At 31.6% G+C, this 11,467-nt stretch overlaps 1 protein-coding gene across 2 annotated transcripts; it reads right to left on the reverse strand.

Annotated features, from left to right (window-relative positions):
* Nucleotides 1-1,206: 1,206 nt before the first annotated feature.
* On the reverse strand, nt 1,207-5,160 carry LOC133824498 (sec14 cytosolic factor). 2 transcript variants are annotated; one of them, XM_062257389.1, is made up of 6 exons: nt 4,744-5,160; nt 4,419-4,671; nt 3,628-3,664; nt 3,053-3,170; nt 2,113-2,223; nt 1,207-1,632 (listed from the first exon to the last, which is right to left on the reverse strand). In XM_062257389.1, the coding sequence occupies exons 1-6, from the start codon at nt 4,813-4,815 to the stop codon at nt 1,495-1,497; spliced, it is 729 nt and encodes a 242-aa protein (XP_062113373.1). In that variant the 5' UTR covers nt 4,816-5,160; the 3' UTR covers nt 1,207-1,494. The 2 variants fall into 2 exon arrangements, with proteins under 2 accessions (XP_062113373.1, XP_062113372.1); XM_062257388.1 differs by having other exon boundaries at nt 4,419-4,674.
* Nucleotides 5,161-11,467: the final 6,307 nt, after the last annotated feature.

Raw genomic sequence — 11,467 nt, forward strand, 5'->3', positions numbered from 1 at the left:
AATTATATATTTACTAAAAACATTGTCTAAAATTTATTAAATAATTTAATTTATCGTTGTACTATGAACCCAAAACCTAAGCATATCTTACAAATTTAGTGGGGGAAAAACAAGAGTTCACACATAAACACATTTATGTAAACTAAGGGCAAAACCATTTGTTTTTTCCATTTTGGTTGGTTTTTTTCCTTTTTTTTTTTTTTTTGCTTTTGAAATTTATTGAACTATTTATACAATTAAAATGAAATTGAAAAAAAATGATAAACATACAGCATGTTTTGAAGGCTTAGCTCAATAATCATGGCAAAAGATATTTATTTTCATTTGATTGAGCTTTCTGATAACCAAAACCAAAAATAACCAAGACCAAATTTGATTTGGATGCTTTTAACAGTTCCTTAGTAATAATTAATGCGACTAATTTTTCTTATGGCTCTAATTCTATTTCCAAAATCATGAAAATCTGATCTCAAAGTGGTTTTTTCTCAAGACTATTCAAGGTTTGTTTTATTTTGGGTAGGGAACCATTTGTTAACGTATTATTCTATAAAATATCATTTTAGTACTTTATGTTTACAATAATACTCATTTGATACATTGTATTTTGAAGTCGTACATACTTGATACTCTATATTTTAAATTTGTACATATTAAGTACCCTAAACTCAAATTTAATTTATAAAAAATTACAAATTTAATCAACTACTCTCAATTATACGAGTTCCAAATTCAAATTTAGTTACTTAATTACATATAATTGATGACAATTTAGTCATATTGCTAAAATTTTATTTATCAAATCAGAATCTAAGGTACCAAATATGCATGATTTTAAAATTCAAGATACCATGTGAGCATTATCGAAAAAAAAAAGTCTCAATTATACGAGTTTCAAATTCAAATTTAGTTACTTAATTACATATAATTGATGACAATTTAATCATATTGCTAAAATTTTATTTATCAAATCAGAATCTAAGGTACCAAATATGCATGATTTTAAAATTCAAGATACCATGTGAGCATTATCGAAAAAAAAAAAGTATTAAAACGATATTTTGCAAAAACACAATGTAACAAATGAGTAAAATCCCTTTATTTTATAATACTAATAATAGAAGTTTTCTCAAAGAAACATGGTAAAGTTATTTCCACCATTGTTTTCACTTTGACCTAAAAACCACATGGATATTGACATAGATCATCTACATCCCAGACAAGATAAGCTTTTATATAAATATAAATATTAACTAGATAAACAAAGCTATTCCTCAGTTGTTATTTGAGAAGAGTCACTTGTATATATTAGGCAGAAATGGAAGGATAGGAAGGTAGGTATTGACATGACACCATATAATCATAATCATATTATAAATAACTCTTGGAGAAGAAAATAGCTTGAAGCAGCAGCCTGCTATGCTATCTCAGCAATACATTTATCATTAACACCTGACCATTTGATAGCAGTTAGCCAAACCTTAGTATTTTTTGCATTCAATCCTCCAATGGGGCCAATTCTACCTCTTGGATCGCTCTTAGTTTTGCACGTCCGCCATACTCTTCTGGCAAGGTTTCTCCTCCGACTTCTTCTATGAAATCTCTTTTCTCATCGTCACTGGTCACAATCACGACCTGCATTTCAAAATTCCCACCAAACACTATGAAACTTTGTTCTGTCTAAAGCATTTCTTGTGAATATAAAATAAGTCAGACTTGAGAACCAATGAGAAATATTTTGTTTAACTGTGAGAGTCTGATCTAATTCGGGTTTTTATGTTTAACAATGCTAAAGTTCTGTGTATCATAATGAAATGAATATTTGAGAGTCAACACAGAAACTTGTTCATTAAATTGTGTCTCCTAAGGAAATTGGCAATCTAAAAAATCAGTGTGTGACTAGTGTCCAATGTTCAATAGCAAAGAATATAGTGTCAATCAAGAACCCAAACTATGGATCGTTATCGTTAGATTCTCATATGGCTTTTAGCATTTTACAAAATTTTCCTTTTTGGTACTTCAGCCTATTGAATTGTAAATTTGAGGCATATGTACTTACAATGCACCAATTCATCATGAGTTTACATCCTATCAGTTACTGGTGGATAAAAGTACCTTTTCTAGAGTCGCCTTCTCAAGGAAGCGTGAAACCAGCCTCCAAACGCTTACAAAGAACCAAGGCATGTTTAAAATGAAGCACTTTGCCAGACGTTCGGGGTAGTACGCCTGCAGGTTTAATAGGTATACAAATGGTTACAATTATTACATTAGTAGAATTACACATCCATATAACTGATATAGAGCTATAAGGATCACAATGGAACCTCCAAAAATTTCAAACCATCAGATGACGATATAGGAAATGGTGAAGTTTCATTGAAACTGAGGTGCGCTCACGAGACAAGAGAGAAAGCTAAAAACAAGAGAGAAAGGCTTTGAAAGAAATCTGAAATTGCGAAATCTGCTGTAAAATCTGCTTCACAGCAGCTCGGTTAGAGCTATATATAACAACATTACTAACTAGGACGAGCAGAACTCTTTTCCCACGCAAACTACTCAATGGCCAGAGAATAATGCATCCTTCTATTAATCTGGTCGAACTAAACGATCATTTCTAAAATCAACAAAATAGAACCTAACTAATATTAACAGAATTAGATAGTAGCTATTTACTATGAATGGAAACAATTAGCTTAAACCAATGTTCATTACATCAGAAACCAACTTCAACAAACAAATTTAGTTGAAAATTAAAATGTTCTGAATATGAAAAGCATGAAAAATCACCAAACCAGTTAAAAATTAATGAGAATTTTCAAGCACATGACAAAATCTTTGAGGGAAACGACAGTTAAATATCAGTTAGACGACGAATTTTGAGGGTTTGATAAAGCCAGGTAAACATGGTTCAGTATTTGACAACTACGCACATTGCATAAAGTAGAAAAGCAAAGAACAACTGTAAATTGTTACAAGGCTAGAAGCATGAACCATTTGACATATTCTCAGGCGAAGGAAGACGCTATAATAAGAGACTAAAATATAAGAGAAACACCTGTAGAAACTGAAATCCCGTGATCAGTCCACGTGCATCAATGTTCTTGTATGAGATGTCTGTCAGATCAAGAATGCCAATCAACTTTTCATCCCCAATCTCTCTTCCTTTAAAAGAACTGAAGCAGAATGAACAATCAAATTAAACGATACTCCGATTCTTTCACTAAAAATTGTTCTCAACTCATGTTAGCAGATCATGCTTCTAGTAATAAGCAGAGCAATGATGTATTTTAATTTATATAAGTGAATGGACTTGGAATATACCAAAAATTATCGTTTTCAGGTTCAATAAACATGACAAGGCTTATCAACTATGCTTAACAATTATGAATATACCAACAACACTGAAAGAAGTTTTTTTCCATATAATTTTATGTCTACATTATTCAAAAGTTACCACCATGCTCCTTTCATTGAGTCATTCCCTCAGTTGTTTTCCTCTTTATGTTTTTCTTATTTATTAGGGTTTAAAATATTAAAATAATCTAAAATTTGGTAGAAAAAATAAAGTAATGAAGCCCTTAAACAACAAAAAAGTCATTAGCCCAGTCACAAAGCAAAACCAAATATTACCTGGCAATTGTTTTGTCAAGAAGGTGGACCACAAATTCTGCATTGGAAACAAGAGAAAACAAAAGGATATTTAGACTTGGTTTTATTATTATTGTTGTTTTCATTCTTTTTTTTCTAGTATCCATGTTTACTATTTCTGAAGCCTCATACAGTCAATGATTGCCAAAGAGAAGCTTACTTGGTCTTAGAGTATGTATGATCAATGAAAATTTCCGCTGATGGAACCTTAATCCTAATCTTATAATATAACAAGAATAATTATATTAAAATTACATGTGGTGGGTAAAGGTGCTAATATAATAAGATAATTGAGATCAGATGAGCTGACTTCTGTGAAGATTCACTTTCACACATATTAACTGGCTTTCATTAGTTTACTCTCTGAAGATAGAAAAGCCCACGAAGATCAAACAAACACAGCACAAAATCTTTCAGATAATGTAAAAGGTCACCCAAAACATTAAGAAACAACATGGTGCGGTCCCATATGGTTAGGTGTCACAAAACAAGTAATAAAGGCTGACACACTAATTCAACAATATATCCTAAACCATTCTACGTGAACTCTTCTCTTGTTGTCACATTCAATGATGGTCCACTAATTGGACAAACTTTTATCAAAAGGCATCAATGCATCCACTAGATCAGAATCAACCAGAGGGAAAAAAAATACCAGACATGTAAGACTATCATCAGCTTAGGAAAAAAGTTTGTAGAGATGTTTTTGACAGTAAATAAGAGAAAGCATTTTCATTAGAAAAAAAAGAAAGAAAGTATATATGGTGAATTACTTTTGAATTGAAGTTGGTCTTTTGAATGAAAATGGTTGCTCGCTTTAACAATCATCACTGGGTATCCCTTGTTTGATAAGCCCTGCAAATAAAGCTTTTTGGCTGCCAACTCGTCTGGTACTTCCGAGGCAGAGATGGACCCATTTGGAACAAGCGAAGCCCTCCATTTCTGCCACTGAACAAACATCTTTGCTGCTTTATCTGGGTCCATAGACCTCGCAATTAAGAATCTCATCAGTGTTGGCTCACCATGCTTCTGCCAAAAAAACAAAAACGATCAGACTAATAAGTACACTTGATAATCACACAATATGAGTTTTTGTACCTCAATAGAAGAACCAAGCTTCTCCACCGATTTCCTCATCTGGGTCAGTACGATTTCTTGGTTTTCCTCCATTAGAGCCTAGCAGCAAAGATGGTCTTTTTCGCCTTGGTTTTTAAGACTTGGGGGGGCCTCAGACGCTGCTTTTCAAATGGGCAAGTTTTGATTAGTCAAAGAAGACCCAGCCAGACTACAGACCGGTCCCCCCGGTGGCAGAGGAGTAAAAGCTTCAGTTGAAAAAACGTATGATTTGAAAGCTAAAAAGTCAAGAAGAGAGAGTTAACGGGATGATGCAAAAAGAAAGTTTGGTGCTTTGGTTGATAAGTTGTAATGAATTGAAATTGAAATTGAAAGTTGTGTTTTTTAGTGAAGTGTTTAATGCAAAATGGAAGTGTACAGAGTTATAGACGCCACTATTTCGGAGAAGAAAAGAAAGGAGAGCAACCAAGTGACGTGGGCCACGTTCGTGCCAACCATCCTCGGCCAAAGTAATGCGAATACAAATGTTGTATCTATTTTAGTATTAGGAGGTATAAATGTGTTTGGTGTTTGGTGTGGGGTGTGTAATTTATTATTTTTCATATGATATTGGTATTCAATGCGTAATTTATTGGTAATTAATATACTTCTTACTTCAATTGATGTAAACGAGTAATGATATGTGCACTTAAACATTACACACAGTGATGTGTCACTGTTTTTTAAAATAGTGGGTCCTAATTTTAATAAATATGATCGGCTAAGCGAAACTGCTACATCAATGTGTGTAATATTTGAGTGCACATATCATTACTCTTTTGTAAACACGTGGAGATTAATTGCACATTCATAATATAAGGTCAAATTAATATTTTCTCATAAAAGAAACATATATTGTTTATAGGGCAATATTCAGAAATGGTATAGCTTGTTTAATTGAATTATATCATTTTTTTCGGGAATTTATTCATTTGGTACCTTATGTTTTTGCAAAGTATCACTTTAGTACTCTCTGTTTTCAATAATACTCATATAGTACCATGTATTTTAAAATTATATATATTTGATACCCTAGACTCAGATTTAATAGATAAAATTTTGTCAATATGATCAAACTGTCATCAGTTATATGTAATTAAGTAATTAAATTTAAATTTGGAACTTACATAATTGACAGCAGTTTGATTAAATTGGTAAAATTAATTAAATTTGAGTTTAGGGTACCAAATATGTACGATTTTAAAATACAGGGTACCATATGAGCATTATTGAAGACAGAAGGTACCAAAATGATACTTTGCAAAAACACAGGGTACCAAATGGTTACCTACTTTTTTTTTTTTCAAATTTGATCATATGTTATAGCATATAAGTTAAATTACTATGTTGAAAAAAGGGTATACAATCAATATTGTAAAACAAATTAAAAAATAAATAAGTTTGAAATATGTCATTGTAAGTTTAGACTAGTAAAAGAATGGGAAGAATGATTAATGAAGGATGGAGAAGAAGAGCGATCTAGCTCCATTTTTATTTATATATAATCAATTATTTAAGAGAAATTTACATTTTTATTGTTTTTTATAATTTAATAACATAAATCACTTATAAAATTTATTTACAAAAATACTTTGTCACGTCATCAAAAAATACTGGATTCTAAAAATAATATAGCTGAATTTGAAACTTTCCCGAAATTTTATTTTTTCCGTTTTTTTGGGTTTAAAATTGCAACATTTTAGTTACTTAAAATGTTAATAAGTTACCAATTAGTTACTTTTTTCATGAAAAAAATTATTTTTATAGTATATTTTTTATATACATTTTGGTTACCTCCAATACTTATTTTTAAAATTTTTTTATCTTAAGTCACTGATTAGCCATTTTGAAGTTATATTATGATGTCTTATTACTTAAGATACTTTTATGTTGTCGATTAGTTACTTTTGAGAAACTAATGAGCTACAATAAAATATAACAAATTACTATATAACTTATTATTAAAAGTTACTTTTAGAATACTATACAATAATTTTTTTATATTCTATTTAAAAGTTATCAAACATTATCCTAAAAAATCTATTTTAAAAAAGTTACTTTGAATATTTTTAAATAAAGTTAAGTTATTTAGAATACAATATAATATTTTTTAAATGTAAAATAAGAATATAAATTTTGATCAAGTTTAAAATTTAGTTGCTTTTTGGTCAACACACTATAAAAAAGAAACTAAAAGGTTGTCTTTTATTTTGGTCAACTTCTTCGACGATAACTAAAAAACATATGCTTCCCACATATCAAAATGATAAACTTGAAGAGTAGGTCGCGATGTTACCACTTTTGAGCCCAGTCGACTAGTAGTTTGGCCGGAAAATATTTTTGAAATCAAAGATAAAAGAGAATGTAAGAAATTAATAAAAAAAAAGTGTAGTGGAGAGAGAGAGGGGGCCCTGTACCATGAAAAAAAACAAAAGTTCAAAAAAGAGGTACAAAAAACGGTGAAAAAAAGTAATTAATTGATAACCTATTAACATTTTAAGTAACTAAAATATTATTTTTTTAAACCCAAGAAAATTGAGATTTCGGGAAAGTTTCAAATTCATGTATATTACTTTTAGAATCAGCTATTTTTTGATGACGTGGTAAGGTATTTTTGTAAATAAAATTTTGTAGGTGATTTTTATAATTATTTTATATTATAGATATATAACTGTAAAGATCCCATTATTTAATTCCTCACTTCATTTTAGGTTTGAGATCCATTTATAGCCATTGGATTGAAGTCTATGGTTAATTTTGGTATTGTAGGTTGGGATTTGACCACTAAAATGCAAGGGCAAATATTGATGGAAAACTTGCAAACATATGGCTTTTTTTTAGGAAATTATATTTATATGAGTTTTTTTAATAAAGTTTGCAAAAATATATTGATTTTTTCAAAAAAAAAAAAATTATTCTATAGCTGTTTTTAAGAATTTTCATTTTTATGAGTTTAGTTTCCTTTATTTTTGTATAAAATTTGATTTATGTCATAATTTTACTCTTAATCAAGTTTGACATATTTAGTTAGTTAGCAATTATGTTTTTTATACTTTATTTTTTCTCTAATAAATTTTTCTATATAAATTATAAAAAGTATAATTTTCATATTTTTGCAAAATAATAAAATAAAAGTCATATTTATGAAAAGTAATTTTTTTTTTGTACTTCTTTTTAATTAAAATAATGTGTGAGTTTGGCAAATTGCTTTTTCATTTTATGCCTTACATTTATTGAAGAAGGTGAAATCGGTTCTTCACCAGAAATGGTAATTTTTGTCCGAGTGTAGCTGATGAACAGAAAATATTGGGTTTCTAATCTTTTTCTAAAATTTTTTGATCTGTTATTTTTATTTTATTATTTTGAATGTGAAAGTAGTTTATATTGGAATTAGTTAATATAATGTCACAATATTCAAGTGTAATTGCACATTATTCAAGTACTTTTGAAAAATGTTTCTTCAAGATAATTTGATATTCAAGTATATTAGACATTGACACATAAATTATAGTAATTAATATAAGATAACAATTTTTTTTAATGTTAATTAAAACATTTGAAATTTTATAAATTTATAATTAAAACGTAAGAGGATACTAATAAGAAGAATTCAAAGGTTTGGTCATTATATTAATTAACCTTGTTTCACAATTTTTTCTTTTTATAAATAACTAATATGTAGTTACCAATTAAATTTTAAAAAAGATTAATTTTTTTAACAGGACGCTTGATTTTAACATTCTTATATATGTCAACAAAATGTACGTTCCAAAGAGAACAAGATGTTTGTTATAGTTAGATACAATAATTAGTTTGTTAAACTAATTTTGACATTCTACCTAAACTATTATACAATAATTAACCTTAGATTTTGTGGGATTTAATAATGAAATTGTGGAGGGGGGATTAGGACCTGCACAACATAGCCAATACAGTGCACAAAGAATAGCAACAAAGAAGAACAAGTAATAGACAATTAAACAAACTCAAAAGTAATCAAAAGTAAAACATAAGAAAGAACACCAAGAATACTTGGTTCAGATACAACCAGTTTGGTTGATCCTACATCCAAGGCTAGGCAGCAATGCCTAAGTCAAATCCACTATATCTGAAACTAGATTACACCCTCCAAGCTCTCAAGATTACAACAACACTCATCCAACTTCTCTTGAAACACTCTCTCAATAGAGTATTACAACACAGTTCTTGCTCTCAGCCAAAACTCTCAGAAATTTAATACCCTTAGGTTGATCAGGCCTAAAACTATATGTTATCCCAAAAAATTGGAGATCGATGACGTGGCAATAGAGGTGACAAGTGGCAGTACATGGTCCGTAAAAGACACATTAAATAGTCAATAAATACATTGACTCCTCAGAGTTGTGATAAAGTGACCCGGTAGACTGATGAAGAGTTTTGACTGCTTGAGAAGTGTCATGACCGACCAGGCATGACCTTGTCCGACCAGTCACGTGTTTGACTGCCCAGGAGTGACATTGCTGCCCAGGAGTGACATTGTCCTACCAGCATGCACATGTCTGACCAGCACTGGCATGCTAGAGGAGAGTGCAATGTTAGACGAGAGACATGGCATGCTAGAGGAGAGTGCCATGTTAGACGAGAAACCTGGCATGCTAGAGGAGAGTGCCATGTTATACGAGAAACATGACATGCTAGAGGAGAGTGCCATGTTAGAGGAGAGACATGGCATGCTAGACCAGAGAACGTGCCATGTTAGAGGAGAGGGGTGCATGTCTTACCACCATGCATATGTCCGACCAGCAAATGCATGTCCTACCAGCAAGTGCATGTCCTACCAGCACTTGCATATGTCCAGCATGCATGTGTCCGACCAGCACTTGCATGAATGGTCAGTAGGAGATATGGGTCGACCAGATAGAGGAGGACTAAGTCAAGATCCCCAGAAACGGCTTCAACAAGAACCGGTCTTGGCACACGCGGGAATCTCTCATTCTTCCCACAAATTGGGTGTTCTGTTATATTTTGAATATTTTTGTAATTTATATATAATAAATATAATGAAATATCTCGATTCTAGGGGATATCAGATGTATGATCCTAAGCCTATAAATATATGGCTTATGGGATTAGAAAAGGGCTTCTTCTTTTTGGGACTTTTGGGAAATTTTGGGTCTGAGTTTTCTAGAGAGAGAAAGTGCTTGTATCTGAAATAATTCTTGTATTCTTGTAATCTGTACTGAAGAAACTCAGTTGGCTCAGTTCATCTGATCTTGAGTACAGATCTATAATCACAACTCTAAGTGGATTAGGCTATTACCAACATATTGGGGCTGAACCACTATAAAAATTGCGCGTGTTATTTATTTTCTTTTGAAACCCGTCTGTGTCGTTTAATTTCTCTTGAAGGTTCTATCGTTTTTGACGTTCTCACGTCGTTGGCCAAAAGCGCGGTCAACACTATATATAGGGTCGAGATACAAGAACTAAAGAGACAAACAGAAACTAACTATAACTAACAACAATTAGTTAGTATGTTACAACTTACTGGTGTCTACACAGATGCAACTAGAGAAAACGTAGATGCAACTGAAAACAACAGATTACTGTGAGCTGTCATTTTACTAATCTTTTGATTGGTTGAGGAAAGAAGTCACAATCTTCACAATTCTCCACCTTGACTTCTTATTCCGAAAACAGGGTTCAGCGGATTAGACAATGCTACCTTAGCTTTAGCTCTAAGGAATTCCCATCTTGATGCCAAGCAAGTTCAAGGTTGAAGTGAACTTGCTCACGGGTATGACCTTAGCCATCATATCAACTAGGTTAATCTCAGTGGATATCTTCACAATCTTGACAAGTTGTTTTGAGACAATATCCCTGAGAAAATGGAGCTTAACATCTATGTGTTTCGTTCTTTCATGAAACACAGTATTCTTAGACAAATGTATTGCACTTTGTGAATCACAATGTACAATCACATGATCTTGTCTAAATCCCAGCTCACTCATCACCCCTTTTTAACCAAAGAACTTCTTTTACTGCTTCTGTGAGAGCTATGTATTCTACTTCAGTCGAGGAGAGAGCCACAACATGTTGTAAATTATACTTCCAGATTACAACATTCCCTCTAATAGTGAAAACATACCCAGATAAATATTTTTTATCATAATCTCCAGCAAAATCTGAGTCACAATACCCCATAACTTCACATTCATTCTGGTCTGACTTTGTGTACAAAATCTGTAGGTTTGCAGTGCCCTTCATGTACCTTAGTAACCATTTTACAGCTTGCCAATGTTCCAAGCTTGGTTTGCTCATAAACCTACTAACCAAACCAATTCCATATGCTAAATCAGGTCTTGTTGATACCATAGCATACATAATGCTACCAACAACATTAGCATAAGGAACTCCCTTCATCTTTTCTTTTTCAAAAGACGCTTCTTCTTCTGTAAGAGACTTGAGCTTGAAGTGGGCTCCAATGTTGACAGATCTGGCTTCCTTTTGATCAAACATTCCCACTACCTTCTTGACATATGTTGGGTTTTATGCCCTTATAAAACCATGTCGGACATGTAGCACGATTTCATATTATCAATAAAAGTAGTAGAAATCCTTTAGTTTGAAAACCGTGTTGCTTACTTGTTTTATTACATGATTATTGAAATAATACAAACATTTATAAAATCCCGAACATATGGATAGTTACAATTATAGTGACTAAGTC

The sequence above is a fragment of the Humulus lupulus genome, chromosome 3, assembly GCF_963169125.1.
Source record: "Humulus lupulus chromosome 3, drHumLupu1.1, whole genome shotgun sequence".
NCBI classification, from domain to species: Eukaryota; Viridiplantae; Streptophyta; class Magnoliopsida; order Rosales; family Cannabaceae; genus Humulus; species Humulus lupulus.

Coding starts and splice junctions, on each gene's coding strand:
- LOC133824498 (XM_062257388.1), bottom strand. CDS start 4,815: ATGGAGGAAAACCAAGAAATCGTACTGACCCAGATGAGGAAATCGGTG. Junction 4,675..4,743: donor AGCTTGGTTCTTCTATTGAG/GTACAAAAACTC, acceptor TTTTTTTGGCAG/AAGCATGGTGAGCCAACACT. Junction 2,224..3,052: donor CGGGATTTCAGTTTCTACAG/GTGTTTCTCTTA, acceptor TTAAACCTGCAG/GCGTACTACCCCGAACGTCT.